At 42.7% G+C, this 15,698-nt stretch overlaps 1 protein-coding gene across 1 annotated transcript; it reads left to right on the forward strand.

Moving 5' to 3' along the window:
* On the forward strand, positions 1-15,655 carry ctnnb1 (catenin (cadherin-associated protein), beta 1). The gene is made up of 17 exons (XM_086219006.1): positions 1-168; positions 7,363-7,413; positions 7,892-8,119; positions 8,253-8,506; positions 8,581-8,819; positions 9,367-9,568; positions 9,740-9,884; positions 10,042-10,145; positions 10,248-10,382; positions 10,487-10,690; positions 11,084-11,242; positions 11,366-11,485; positions 11,756-11,906; positions 12,151-12,272; positions 12,378-12,438; positions 13,139-13,389; positions 14,934-15,655. Exons 2-16 carry the CDS (start codon positions 7,401-7,403, stop codon positions 13,351-13,353), a joined length of 2,352 nt encoding a protein of 783 aa, XP_086075132.1. The 5' UTR covers positions 1-168; positions 7,363-7,400; the 3' UTR covers positions 13,354-13,389; positions 14,934-15,655.
* Positions 15,656-15,698: the final 43 nt, after the last annotated feature.

The following is a 15,698-nucleotide window of genomic DNA, read 5'->3' on the forward strand; positions in this document are numbered from 1 at the left end:
TTTTCCAGTCTCTGCTGTTCCGGCCCAGTCAAGTTTGCCGACTGTGGAGGGAGTGGACGGCTGCTCCCGCTGACGCTCGCATTCACATTTTGTGCTCGACTTTTTCCCATTTTAAAGTGGTTTTTACTCCCCAGGACCCGAGTGGACGGACTTGCCGTGTTCACAAGGGTAAGCTTCAACATTCAAACTATAGGTTCTTCATAGTTGTGTCCCTCTTTCTCACGCCGGGCTCCCTGACTGCCAGCAGGAATGGAGCCGGTTGTTGTGTGCGGGCCGGCGGGTGATGCTGTTGCCGTAGCTAGCGAGCCAGCTCGGCTGATATTTGGGATATGGAAGCCACCGCCTAGAGCATGTTTAATCGACAGTACTCAGTAACTTTATGAGAGTGTGTTGTTCCTGTAGACAAAGACAAGTAGATGTTTCGGGTTGATTACACTGCCATGAATTTTAGCGAGAAACCTCGTTCGTGGTTTGCGAGTAAACGCCGATGTTAGCTGTGGCTTGTTACAATAGTTAACAGCAGTCCACGGTAGCAAGGTTAGCCCCCTTGTGCTGCTGGCCGCATTCCACTATTCTGACTCATGTTTGCTCGACTCCAGTTTCGCCTTTTGGTCAGTTGCTTGTGCTGCTGGTTGGGGTTAAAAATCCTGTCATGCGGCGTAAAAAAAAACACGCGTATGGAGCTCTACGTACTAGTTTTACGTGGTTAAACGATTCAAGGAAAAGTTATTTTATTATGACTAAGAGAAGACGTAACGATAATGTTCAAGCTATGTCAAAAGTTCGTTTGAAACTTACAAAAACTAAAGCCTCATTGTAATTTGACGTCAAATCAACATAATGCAATTCTTAACTAGTAGACTAGTAGATAACGCATGAGGTGTGTGTGTGTGTGTGTGTGTGTGTGCATATATATATATATTTCTTGATGATGTGTTTTTTTTCAGTCGTCCTTTTAAACAAAGACCGACAAATTCCTCCCAGCCGATGTGCTTCGGGAGGAAGACGAGGAGGAGCCTGAGTGTGAAATTTGAGTCAGTGGTGTTGGAGCAGGAAAGTCAGGGGGCCGCCAGCCAGCAGCTGTGTGTGGGGAGGAGGGCTGCAGCATGGCGTCGCTCTGGAAAACCATGCCTGTTTTTTTTTAATGTCTTTTATTGTATATTTTACCCTTTCGTGGTGCCTTCACATGCAGGAAAAGTGTTTTCCTGGCGGAGAACGGGCGGACTAAGTTTGGCTGTGAACCCGATACAGAAAACAATTAGTTTGAAGCTTCAGGTGTAAAAACTGAAATGAGATTTTAATGGCGTAAAGCAATGCAGTTATTTGGACTTTTTATCATTAGTTGGTTGATTTGGTCTAATTAGAAATTGCGTATCTGATAAATAAGGGGATTTTAACAGGGTATGTATTTTCACGTCTCTCCGCGGTTTCAGATTTTTCTTAGGAGATCCGCAACGAATCTGGCTTATTTGAGTAATTGCGGGCACCAGAAAATGACTTATCTAATAACTGCATTACTTAAAATGGTCCACATGTGCTTCATAAATCAACATATTGTTCATGGGCAATTAAAATATATTGTTGTTCGTGAGGTCCACAAACCGACAGAACCAAAACGTTTTATTTTCGAGGTGAATTTCCTTTCAAGCCTGCATTTATTTTTTTTTAAATCAAGACGGAAGCGTGGGTGTAGGCTACATCCGAGGCCGGTAGTGGTGTGTTTTTAGGTAACTGGCTCATAAGAAGCCTTTGGCAGTAAACCTTTCCAGTGACATCACTTAAATCTGTGTTTTTTTTCTTGATTGTGGCACACCTCTTTGTCTGCTTGCAGAGGAAGTTTGGTTTATTTTCAAGGTCTGAGTCAGGTGGAACGGGATGAGGCACTGATGACTGAAATGTGCCTAGAGATTTTCAGAAATATCATGTTCTCATGAAGATGCATGGAGTGAATTGGTTGTATCGATCTAAAGGTTGACCTCCTCATGAGATTTTACATTTCAGGATTGAAAACTGCTTTCAACCTCTTCTTTCAAACTACAAACCTTTTCAAAACAGATACATTTTGTCCAGAACTGGAAGAATCTATGTGCAGTTGCAAGGATTTTTCCTGGAGTCCTTCCTTCTCCATAGACATCATGATCAGTGTGCATAGGGGAGAAAGACCAAATACTGCAGCAACTGCAGCCATTCAGATCATTGTATAGTTTGCAGCCAGCGGTGATTGCTGCTGACCCTGCACATTGCTACTGACACTGAAGTCTGGCAGCTCCTGTCTCGTTTCTGTCCATAATAAGGGCTTGTTTGAGATTTTGCTTGTCCAGATGCACTGAACAATGTTTTCCACTTGAGAGCATATGAGCATAGATGAACTTGAGAAATCCCTTTTCTCTGTACAAATTTCCCTGCACTCAGGTACCTGCACTTTATTTCTTATATCAGATATGCATTGTTGTAGTATTTCATGACGTAAGTGAAAGACTTTAATTTTAAGCAAAAAAAAGTCTGTCGGGTAAAGAGTGAAAGTTAAATTTTCTGAGTGTTAAATGTCAGTATTGTCAAGCTATGCGAACCTCAGGCTCACCTGAACTTAATTCGACACAAAAGCTTAAATTTGCTAGCTTTGTGTCAGATGGTTTGTTTCAGTTTCGCACACAAACTAACAACTTGATGCATGACGAGATAGATTCTTACATGATCATGTGGCATCGGGTTCTTGCAAAATCTGCTGGCTTGAAATGTAACAAATATACTTGGTCTTTTTTTTCTTCTTCTTCAGGAGGGTGGGGTTAATGGAATTGGAAAAGTTAGATATGCATAGTGGCTTCGGTTTACAGCTTTAAAACACATTTTCAGCCTTTCTGTGATTAGTTTGGTCCCCCCCCCTCAAACTGAGGAGGAAAGGAAAGAAATTTGACAAGAATAAAGGCAGTTTTTTAGCTTGTTATTGCATTTGTAATTTGTTTCCTGCTTGAAGATCTTTAGTAATGCAAGATTTCCCACACAGCTTCAAGATTTATTTCACGCATACTTAGGTGGCTGCTGGTCTTTTAGATAATTGGTTAAACTTGCCCATATTAAACCCTGGAGGTAACCTGTAATACTCTACTTGGTCACATCTTGTTTACAGCTCCTTCAGTAGCTGTTTCATAATCATCAGCAGTTTTTGTTTGTTTCTAGATTCTGGTGTGTTTATAAGGAACATCATGTGGGAACTCCTGGTGGCTTGATTTGTTGATTGTTGTGCGAATTTTTTGAATATTGCATCATGATTCAATGGTTATCATTCATATTCTCCTGCGCTGACAAACGCCTCGTTAGTCTGGTGTGTGAAGCAGTGTTTAACCCAAACCTGCTAACCAACATAAATGGGATATGTTCTGCTTTCATGTTTGTCAATTCACACTCAGGTGAAATCTGGTCTCCTCTTGTTCTACGGCCATCCTTGGAGCAGTTTTAACAAACCGAATAAAATACACAATTCATTGTAGTCATTCCTGTGTTGGAACGACAAGTGTGTAATCTATTCAGTGGCAGTTTACCTGGAAGCCTGGTGTGGTGGTTTTAGAGAGCTGAGCATCTACACACATCACACCATCATCTACAGTCACATTAGTGTTTGTGATTATATGACACACCCTCTTAGCATCTACTCCCTTCCCATTGATGAACCTTGACTCAACCCATGTACCGCACAGGACAGTCATGTGACTCTGACTAGTGTGTTAGTCATTAGCCATGTGTTTTCAGTTAAATGGCTTTGGACCAGGCACACTTCTTTACGTTTTAGACTTCACATCTGGCTTCAAAGAAACTTTTCGTTCAGATTTTTGTGGCAAGGCTGCTTGGAACTTGAACTGCAATGAGGTTTGTGTGCGTGTATTTTAATGGTCAGAGTCTTACTTCAGGGCAAGGCAGCCAATTGTGTCTCAATTGGAGACCAGGCTTTCCTTGTTTGCCCATCAAAAATCATTGGCTCAATTTCCAAAGCCAGATGTAAAGAGCCACTTTTCCACCAGTTTGAAAGATGTGCTTTGATTGTATGTTTTGATTTGTATGCAGTTTGGTATGGGACATATGGCTCCTATTAGGGCAGGGTTGGGTTATGTGAGGACCAGCTTGCAACGCTTGAGGATGGCGTGTGAACAGCGAATTTGAGTTGGTGCGTTTGTGGGAAGAAGCAGCAGTCCAAGAGCCTGACTCAAGATTGTGTTTTAATGACACAGCTGAGATGGGCTGGTGTGGGTGTGCTACATGTCAGAACAGTAGGTTAAGCTGTCCTTGTGTGTATTTGCAAATTGTCAGTCTTCTAACCCAACCACTCTTACTCATTTATGTATTTTGTTTAGGTACTCTTTTTTAACTATTGGTATGACTTGCTGTTTGGATGAGTGCTTGTACTTCAATATTAATTGGATAGAAGGATGTGAGTGGGATGGAGAATGTTTGTTTATTATATGAGCCTTCCATACACCTCAGTGTATAGAAGGCTCATTTCGAGTTTAGCCCCCTTTACCAACATAAAAAAAGTACATCTCCATTTTCTTGTGAAAATGATTTGCACACACAGTTGCATTTCCTTGTTCTATTTTGAGATGTTTCTCTACACCAACACACTTGGAACAATGTGGAAGGCTGCAAAAACAAATCTGCATATTGCAATCGGGCTGAAGAACTACTGTCACTATTTTGACTGATACTGCAGTTTGGTTCTTAATATCAGAAGGAATCAAAATTCAGTATAAACATTTATTGATTTAAATAATATGATTTGTCTTACATGGATCTGGACTAAACATAGATGTGCTAAGTCTTAATATACCATTTACAAGCTGGGATATGCATCACAGCAATACTACATTTTAGAATGGTATTTTTTACTTTAGCAAATACTGTACCTCCTGCCGTTGCACAAAGCCATATTGAGATTTCAATGCAATTTTGAGATGTTCAGTTTACGATCAAGCTACTTTGGCTAACTGGTAACAGTTACTATCAAATGAAAGATGTGAACTGCAAACCAGTTCAACATTTGGCCAAAAATGTCTCAACAGTGCTCAGTATTTTCTTATTGTGAAAAGAATTGTTTTTTAATCTGTGAAAGGCAAACACAATTTTTCGTTCGGCCTGTGTAAGAAAAAAGTTATTTCAATGATGAAGACAATTTTTTTTCGACTACACTCAAATTTAGAAATCATGCTCTATATTTCAAAATTCTGCTACCAGAATGATCAAATGTCTCATCCTGCCATATTTTACACCCTGGCATCAGTTTCAAAATCGATTGCATATGACATTACAACAGTATCTTTCAGCTTAAAGAAGTCAGCTCAGCAGTTAAATAAACACAAACTCCCATTAGAAAAAGAGAGAATTCTATTAAATGCTTTTTATTGGAGTTTTCAGCTGTCACGACAGCTCAGACCCATTAAGAGTCCTTTAAAACATCAGATTTCTGAAGATTTTCTGCTCTGAGTGAAGTTTTGATAATAGATTTATACACAAACATTTTGCCTATCCTAGAGTGTGTGTGATTTGGTGGGTAGTGCCTAACTTCAGTGTAATTGGTGCTGTTTGACTGTGAGTGGAACTGTAGATCACCACAGAAACCAGCATACCATGCCTGTCTGGTTAGGTTTGAGTTCACTACAGGGATCTAAACCTTGTCAATGAGGATGTTCGACTGTACTGTTAAAATGAATTGTTCAATAGACAACCTGAAGTTCAACATTCACATGAACCATTACTTTTTTTCAGAGAAGTAAAAGATGTGTGTATCTGCTGGGTGTGCAGTGACACACTTGTAAAAGCTCCGCCCTCACAGAGAAAGCACAGAAAGGTGCAGGGAGTAGCGCAGGGCCACCTCAGATTACAGCAAAACGCAGCAGTGATTGTGTTGTTTATTGAAGTACGCCCATGCTGGGGATGTGTTCATCTGTCATGTAAAAATCAAAATGAACAGAACTGAAACCGTGACCCAAAAACCATAATACAGACTGAACGCTGGGCTTGCTGAATCAGTCCACTCCTACCTGTCGGGTAGGTCTGGGCATTATATTGATATGACGTGGCAATAAACATGTTGTTTAATTGTTTAACAGTTGCATTTGTAATTAAATACAAATTATCTAAACCAACACTAAATACACTCTGTTCTGTTGCATGAGCAATCCACCCAGCTTTATTCCCTCCATGGCTCATAAACACGCTGTCATAGCCCTTTAACAATGGGGAGCATGTTACAAATGACACGCAAACCATCAACATGTGACACTGTTGCTGCCGCAAGCGTAAACAGATCAAGGAGTGACGGTGCCTTTCAAAACCATTCTAAATCAATGTTGAAAATGTTTTCTTGTGTTAATGCACAGTTGAGTTTTGGTTTAGCTACAAAAAACTTGGTGATGTTAAGGGGGGGTGTCTTGGTTTGGATACACAAACAATGCTGTTGATGCTGGTTCATGGACTCACATCTGTGGCTGAGTATTGGAGTGCAGGTCATATAGAATTTGTTACAGGGCATTTCTTTTAGTCTGAATTTGGCCTCTTTGCTGAAATTTGTAAGTGACCAATTTAAAGCTGACTGTAATGTCACGTTTCATCATGATACATTTTTTCAGCTTTAAAAGAGCCTCTGTAATTAGTTGTAGTTTTTTCATAGAGCTATCATCCTTTCTCAGAACAGACTTGCATGTCATGAATGAACAGGATTTGGTCTTTGACTCTTTGGACACAGTACTCCTATTTCTGTTTTATATTACTTGGGATTTTCTTCTCTGATTTTTGAGTGTGTGCCTTACTGTCACAATATTTATCTTTGAGTATGGATTGAAAATACCTATGCTAATTTTTTTTCTTCTGAATTAATCCCTTCTCACTATGTCTGTTCTGCCACTGCTAATGTTTACTTTACTGCAGAGTGTGGTTTCAGCTTCAAAGCCAGTGCAGGAACGTGTATGCCCCCCTCCCTTCTCCTGCTTTTCTCTCTGCCAAGGCTCCACTTCCCTTGTCCTTCCTCACCTAAGTAGTCACTAGCTGCTATACTTAATGGGAGCTTTGTGAGCTTCTGCTGCTTGCATGTCTGGCTTTTACAGAAGAGGAAATCCAAGAAAAGGGGGAGACAGGAAAGGAAAAGAAGCACTGTAAAGTCACTTGTGTGGGCTGATTCTCTTGAAACAGCACTGCCACTAATTTCATCTGTCTGGAGTGATGTTTTCACCTCTGCTTGATGTTTTTGTGTTGTAATGAAATGGCTGGCGTTTGGTTTGAGCAGAAGAGGACTAGAAATGAGTCAGTAGAGTGAAGGGATGATGGGAGATGGGAAGCTGCAGAAGTGGTTTTGCTGACTGTCCTCCTGTGTTTCAGACAAGGAAGCTGTGCCAGCCGTGGTTTGAGAAAGCAACATGGCTTCCCAGGGTGAGTTGATAGTTTCCCAGGACTTAACCAGTTCTTGTCCATATTTTTATTCTTTTCTTGTATCTCACATTCAGATTGAACAAAGCACATTGTGTTAAAATTTGCAACAGTCCAATTCTTCTGTCTTTCTGTTGTGGCTTTGTTTTCATTTGAACATAGTGAAATCAGTGTGAACCCTGGAGCATGTGTAAAATCCAACTTCATGTTCAAAAATTACCATAAAGTATGATACATATGCAGAATGCATAAAGTAGGTAATAGTTTAGATGCTTGAGTAATATTTCCTTGTCAGGCTCGACCAACTCACCTTAAGTGCTCCTTACGGTTTCTAAGCAATGAGAATATTGCAATGCCTGTTTCTCTGCAACAGGATATTGTTGGATGTGTTAAGACCCCCAAGCCACACATGGGGATCTCATCTTAAAATCTACTTTGGTAGAGTTTGTTAGACTGACTGTTTATGCATGTGACTTTCCAGCTGATCTGATGGAGCTAGATATGGCCATGGAGCCAGACCGCAAGGCAGCAGTCAGTCACTGGCAGCAGCAGTCATACCTGGATTCAGGCATCCATTCAGGGGCCACCACAACAGCACCTTCCCTCAGTGGGAAAGGAAACCCAGAGGAAGAGGATCTTGACAACAACCAGGTCATGTATGAGTGGGAGCAAGGCTTTAACCAGAATTTCTCCCAGGATCAAGTACAAGGTGGGTCTCAATACTATCAATTTGTCAACATATTGTGGAAATTTAGTTACTTAACATCTGTCTCTGTTGACCTAAGAATCATAAACATTTAATGAGCAATAAAAACTAAGAAAACAACTGCTCTCTCTTTTAGACCTGGATGGTCAGTATGCTATGACGCGTGCTCAGCGGGTGCGTGCAGCAATGTTCCCAGAGACTCTTGAGGAGGGTATGCAAATCCCCTCTACACAGTATGATACAGCAAACCCCACCAATGTCCAGAGGCTGGCAGAGCCCTCGCAAATGCTCAAACATGCCGTGGTAAATTTGATCAATTACCAAGATGATGCTGAGCTGGCAACCAGAGCCATACCAGAACTCACCAAACTTCTCAATGATGAGGACCAGGTAAATTGTGGTAAAGACTTTGCGTGTTTTATTTTTCCGCTGCTGTCACTTCCTAATGTCTACGTCTCCTCCAGGTTGTAGTAAACAAAGCAGCCGTGATGGTGCACCAGCTCTCAAAGAAAGAAGCGTCGCGTCATGCCATCATGCGCTCCCCTCAGATGGTGTCTGCTATTGTCAGGACCATGCAGAACACAAATGATGTGGAGACAGCTCGCTGCACTGCAGGGACACTCCACAACCTGTCCCATCACAGAGAGGGACTACTGGCCATCTTTAAGTCTGGAGGGATACCAGCTCTAGTTAAAATGCTTGGGTATGTGACAGCATGAATGTCTCATTGGGAAGGTTATTGTTGCTGTTTGCCTATTATTATTGTTGTTGTTGTTGTTATTATTATTATTTGTAGCTGTTCAGCACAAAGTTAAGAAGCCATGTGGTCGAAAAGGAAAATGAAGTTTGTACTGTTCCTGATTTAAAAAACATCTTTGATCAGCTTCCATAAAAGGTTTAGTTTGTTTTCAAACCTTTTAAAGAGTAGTAGTACTCTTTGTGTGAAGTGATTTTGTGTGAAAGACATGGTGCAGCACACTTGAATATGTCCTATTAGAGGTCAGCTGTTGAAATACACACCATGGAATTTTTTTATGAATGTGAGAACTGGCACGTTGTCAATATGTACAGTGAAATCTAGTGACGGCAGTAAATCCACTGTGGTGAAAGGCTTTCACATAATTGCCAGTTGACTCCCTATAGGTAGGGAATGGGGAGAGGAAGGTCTTGTGAGAAATTAATGTTGTATATTTATTTGTGGTTATTTCTATGTTGGATTGTAATCTGATAATCCTTTTTCTGCTCTGCAGATCACCTGTAGACTCTGTCTTGTTCTATGCCATTACCACCCTCCACAACCTCCTCCTGCACCAGGAAGGAGCTAAAATGGCTGTGCGTTTGGCCGGTGGGCTTCAAAAAATGGTGGCTCTGCTCAACAAGACTAATGTAAAGTTCCTAGCCATCACCACAGACTGTCTCCAAATCCTGGCTTACGGAAACCAGGAGAGCAAGGTGAGTGAGCAAAAATTTTGAATTGAAACACAAAGATGGTGTCATCTAGTGGTATTGGATTTGCGGTACAAGACCTCCAAATAAATTTTCTAAAAATAGTATTCTAAATTCAGTTGTCAGGCTTCATAAAACACTGCACCTTTGTATCCTCCTTTTGTCTTGTTTCTGTAGTTGATAATTCTGGCCAGTGGAGGCCCCCAAGCATTGGTCAACATCATGAGGACTTACACCTACGAGAAGCTGTTGTGGACCACAAGCAGAGTGCTCAAAGTTTTGTCCGTGTGCTCCAGTAACAAACCCGCCATTGTAGAGGCTGGTAGGTTTCCTTCATGAGCTCAAGTATTAGCAGTTTGTGCTGGAATGTCATACAACATTTGCTTTGTGTTAAATCCATTTTAAATGGTGTCTAATACAATTCAAATTTGTTATCACAGATAATAGCAACTCTAATTCATATTTGTCTCTCTGCTCAGGAGGCATGCAGGCACTGGGACTCCACCTGACAGACCCCAGCCAGAGACTGGTCCAGAACTGTCTCTGGACTCTCAGGAATTTATCAGATGCTGCCACCAAACAGGTGACCAGAAGTGCTCCTTGACCCAAATTTATCTTAATAACTAATCTTTACTGCATGTGACTTGTCCTTTCAAGCTAACCAGACAACTGTCTGTGTTTCCAGGAGGGAATGGAGGGTCTGCTAGGAACACTGGTCCAACTGCTTGGCAGTGACGACATAAACGTGGTGACCTGTGCTGCTGGCATCCTATCAAACCTGACCTGTAACAACTACAAGAACAAGATGATGGTCTGCCAGGTGAGCGAACGCATGCACATGCACACAAAAGTGAAGGTGGTATTTATTGATCATGTGGAATTTATACAATAAGTTTCCAAAATGATCCAACTGTTCCTGTGTAGGTTGGTGGTATCGAGGCATTGGTTCGCACTGTTCTTCGGGCTGGAGACAGAGAAGACATCACAGAACCTGCTATCTGTGCCCTGCGTCACCTGACATCTCGACACCAGGATGCTGAGATGGCACAGAACGCTGTCAGACTGCACTATGGCCTGCCAGTGGTGGTCAAATTACTGCATCCTCCATCACACTGGCCACTTATTAAGGTACACACACACAGACCTGTCAGTGGCAGGCAGCTCCATGAGCTGCCATACTGTCTCCTGTGACAGTCAGTTCACTATCGATCACCTTGAAGCCTAAATAAAGGGCAAAATATGTCTTTGAATGCTTAAAATCATCTCATGAAAATGTAGTTGAGCTCTAATCTTAATTTATGACTTTAAACCAATAAAGTAGTATTTCAGTACTTAGTATCAAGAGCAGAAGTGTACAGGTGTGTATTTTCAGTATGTTGTTGTACAGTGCTGTGACCATATGTATTTATACATTTATGACTAAATGGTGTAAATGAAAACTATACAAGTTTGGCTGTTATCAGATGTTTTAAGTTGGAATTTCACCGTGCTCAATTGTCATGTGACCACGCGTCCTTCCAGGCTACTGTTGGTCTGATCCGTAACCTGGCTCTGTGCCCTGCCAACCATGCCCCTTTGAGGGAGCAGGGAGCCATCCCCAGACTGGTTCAGCTGCTGGTCAGAGCACACCAAGACACACAGAGACGCACCAGCATGGGAGGCACACAGCAGCAGTTTGTGGTGAGACAGCAAATACATAGATTATAATAGTGCAACACCATCTTCCACAGTCTCACGTGACCACCTTCCAGCTCGATTCCTTCAGGTGCAGCATCAAGTGTGTGTGTGTTTGATTTTGTGTAGGAGGGAGTTCGTATGGAGGAGATTGTGGAGGGCTGCACAGGAGCTCTTCACATCCTGGCCAGAGACGTCCACAACAGAATAGTTATCAGAGGCCTAAACACAATTCCACTCTTTGTACAGGTACAAAAAAATCTCAATGCATTTTGAGTTGTAAATGTACAAGTAACAACCTCAAATATTAGTGAATTTGAGATGTGTATTTTATACTTGTTTGTGAATACACTATTTTGTGTTCTACAGTGATTAATGAGAATGGAGAGAGTGTTAACCCTAACAGGCACATAAAAATCCCAGATATGGTTGTTTATGACTGAAAAAATTGAAGCACAACTGGAGAGGAGCTTCTCAATCTGAAACTGCAAGCTGAGAATTGTGTGTGTCTGTGTGCAGCTGTTGTATTCTCCCATCGAGAACATTCAGCGTGTAGCAGCAGGTGTCCTGTGTGAGCTGGCCCAGGATAAAGAGGCTGCAGAGGCCATTGAGGCTGAGGGAGCCACTGCCCCTCTCACAGAGCTGTTGCACAGCCGCAATGAAGGAGTTGGTATGTTTAACCTCATCATTCTAATACTGGGTCCTCTCTACCAGGCAGATGGTCAGAAATACGCAGCAATGAGAAATTCTGGTTTTCTAAGTAGGTCAACTAAATGTGACATGGCTTCGCTTGTCTACATTCATACCGTTTGGACCTTAATAATGGTCTTCAAATGGTTTGTCGATTTACTGCTTTTTGGACCAGGAGTTAAATGCAGCAGGAAGTCTAACCTTTATACTGTCTCTTCTCCCAGCCACATATGCTGCAGCCGTTTTGTTCCGTATGTCAGAAGACAAACCCCAAGACTACAAGAAACGCCTCTCTGTCGAACTCACCAGCTCACTCTTCAGGACAGAACCGATGGCCTGGAACGAAGTATGACAAGCTCAACATCTGCCCTTTTCAAGAATTGATGATGATTTTTGCACACAGTTTGTATGCAACAGTACAGTGGTCTCACTAACTGGTTTGTGTTTGTAGACTGGAGAGCTGGGTCTGGACATCGGTGCTCAAGGAGAGCCGCTGGGCTACAGACCAGAGGGTAAGTCACCTCACCCTCCAACTGGCCTGGAGGCTCCTGTGAGAAATGCAAGAAGGGAGAAGCATGAAACATCTCCCCAACCCCAGGAGCCTCCCACCCCCTCCTGTTTTTAAGTTCATCAGAACATTTGCAGAGTCACTGCCAGTCACTGCGCACGTGCGCACACACACACACACACACACACACACACACAGTCTTTGGTGGTGGTACACTGGAAACTGTCAGCAGCAGTAATGCTCCTAAGATTGAATGGAGATTGATGAGAGTCCTGCTGTCACATTGAGCACAGGCAGGTTCTAGAATATAAACCACTGCTGTCAGTTGGCCATCTGAACATGACCATTGTGCTGGACCTTGGACAGTATCGATCAGTGAACTGGGGGGTGGGGCTCTGCTACTGCTGCTGGGTCACTACACCCAAATGAAACCAGCCACAGCTCAAAGGTTTGGTGGAGGAACAAGCTGCCTCTGCAGACTTGGGTGGAACCAGAACCTGAGTTTGTAGCTGAACTTGGTAAAAGGTTCTGGATCATGGCGGGTTCCTCCATGATTGTGTGAGCTGTAGGATGGACTGCGTGTGCGTGTGTGTGTTGCTGTGTACATTTGATGATACTAGCGTGTGACCGCTTGGTTTGTTAACATGCTTCTAACAAACGCTCTGCTTCCCCTGCCTCTCCTCCCTCCACTGCCCCTCTCCCAGACCCAAGCTACCGTTCTTTCCATTCGGGGGGTTATGGCGGGGACCCGATGGGTATGGAACCCATGATGGACCATGATCTGGGTGGGGGCCACCACCCTGGCCAGGAATACCCCCCTGTAGAGGGGCTGCCTGACCTGGGACACACCCAGGAACTGATTGATGGCCTGCCACCCGGTGACTCCAACCAACTGGCCTGGTTTGATACCGACCTGTAAATACCAAGACCAACATTACACTACACTTTTGACTAGGTAAGATGAAGCCACACCCACTGTAGCCATGTGATAGCTCAAGTAGCTGTGTCACAAAATGGCCAAGGGAGTGGATTGACTCACAGAGGCTGCTGCATGTTCAGACTGCTGCTAACTGTTTGATCAATGTGTTTGCTTTTGACTGCCTGGGTTCTGTCTCCTTCCTGTCACCTGGTCAGAGAGAAGAGAGACCCAGGTGGAGAAAGCTGGGTGCTCTTTTTTTTTTTTTTTTTTTTTTTTTTTTTTTTCAGTGAGGCCACCATTTTGGACTGACTATGTCAGTTGATTACAGCAGTGGAAAAATAATCTCAGAATGACAGACAAGATGACCAAGAAGAAAGTGTGGAAACAAATATTGTAATGAAGTTCTTCAATGTAGCCCCTTTCACACTGCACCAAAAACATGGGTCAACACAGGTTTTTAGGCACTCTGAAAGGGTCGACTCAGCATTTCGACCCGTGTCGACCGACTCGCAAAACTACCCGAGTGTTTGGCGGCTCGGCTCGGCTCACCTGCAGTGTGAAAAAGGCAACCCGCGTCATCTCAGGTTTCATGCGACCTTCCTGTCGTGGTCTGATTTTGTAACTGTGCCACCTGTCAGGCTTCGCCTGTAGCTTCTTCGGCTCCCTTCTAGACGAGCCAAAAACTCCATCCTCCTTCGCTGCATTAGCGCTCAGACATTTTCCAATCTGCGCCGAGTTTGTACGCTTTGCAAAAGAGACAACATTGCAATGCACACAAGGACAACGCTAACGTTCGACTTGACAACGTCCATGTTGTCATTTGTTTACCTCTTAGTGTTCCGGCGCACGTTTTTGTGAAATGATGACTTTGTCAGCGCGATGACCTACAAGACAGAAAAACACAGGCATGCAGCCCTCGCAGCGGGAGTTCAGACCCGTGTCTTCTGGAAGCTTCAATGCGCCCTAATGCTGAGCAAACGTGGGTCCAAAAACCCGCGTATTTCAGTGTGAAAAGGGTATAAGTTACTCAAAGTATTCCAGTCCAAAATGGTGGAGAATTTTGTTTAACAATGTTGCAATAGAATGGCCTGCTCTCTTGTCCATGTAAATTCTTTCCCTGCGTTTGATTGAAGTCAATAAAAGATAATTCCGATCTTTCTTCAGACCTCTGATTAAAAGGCTTTGTAATTTTTCTCCTGAGCAAATGGGCTACAAAGAGTCTGCAACAAATGGATGTTTATCAAGTCTTGTGTGGAACAGGGAGATGAGAGGTGCTTGCAAAGACATCGCAAACACAGATCAACTGAAAGGACATTCAACTACAAAGTTGTTACAGCAAGTTAACCAACAAAGTAAAACATTCATTCTGCCATATCTGCTACGACATCAGGTCCATGAACGTGGACTCCTGCTCATGTCTCTGAGTTGGAGTTCTAACTTGAATGACCTTTCTTTTGCATTTTCCTGTAGGAGTTATTTTTCCTCCCACTTGTAGCTACAGTCAAATGCAGGGAGAGCTGTTTGTCCTCATTTTGCCAGTCACCTGGCTCATTTTTTGTCCTTTTCCCTTCCTCCTGCAGCTGTATCATGTGATCTGGATGAACCTGCATCGTGATTCGCCCACATGGAGGAGGCGGGGTTTCAGAAAGTGCCTGAAGAGACTCAACATCAAGCAAAGTTTCCTGTCTATGGGAACTCCATTGGGACAAATTTAGATTAAAGTGCGGTTCTAGTCTCAGCCGGACGGTGGGTTGACTTCAAATCCTGACGTGACACATGGATTTTGATCTCCAAGGTTGATTTTGAAAACCCTTTTTATGTATTTAGTTTTTTTTTATTCTTACCTTTTTTGTTGTTTTACATTTTTACTCTGTTTTCCTTTTTAAGTCTGTAATGGTACAAATGGATTCTAGCTTGCTTTTTTCATTCTTCTGATACTCATCTTTGTTTTTGCAGTCCCTTGTATTTTAAGTCTCTGGTAGTGTTGAGTTTTTTTGTTTTTGTTTTTTTTTTAGTGGTAATGCTCCATCCAAGTAAAGAACCTGATCACATTTTAAATGGTGTCCAAACACTAAAGTTAATCAGTTGAATTGTATTCTGATGAAGTGTAACATTGTGTAGCTTTTGTATAAAACATGAATTGGAAAAATGGTCCAAATATCAAGCTATTTTCTTGCTTTAAGGTAGACACTGAGGTGTCTCTGCTGTTCCAAAGGGGGTGTAGCTGACCTAGCTGGAGGGGTGAGGCTGTGGGAGGATGGCTGTTATTGGTCTGCTGTTACTACGGGGTGGGGTAGTGGGAGGAGCTGGTTGCTGTAGCCTGCTGTGTTCTGAAACAATAAAAT

Source organism: Aulostomus chinensis, chromosome 11 (assembly GCF_037954235.1).
Source record: "Aulostomus chinensis isolate RoL2024-O1b breed Wild chromosome 11, RoL_Achi_v1.0, whole genome shotgun sequence".
NCBI classification, from domain to species: Eukaryota; Metazoa; Chordata; class Actinopteri; order Syngnathiformes; family Aulostomidae; genus Aulostomus; species Aulostomus chinensis.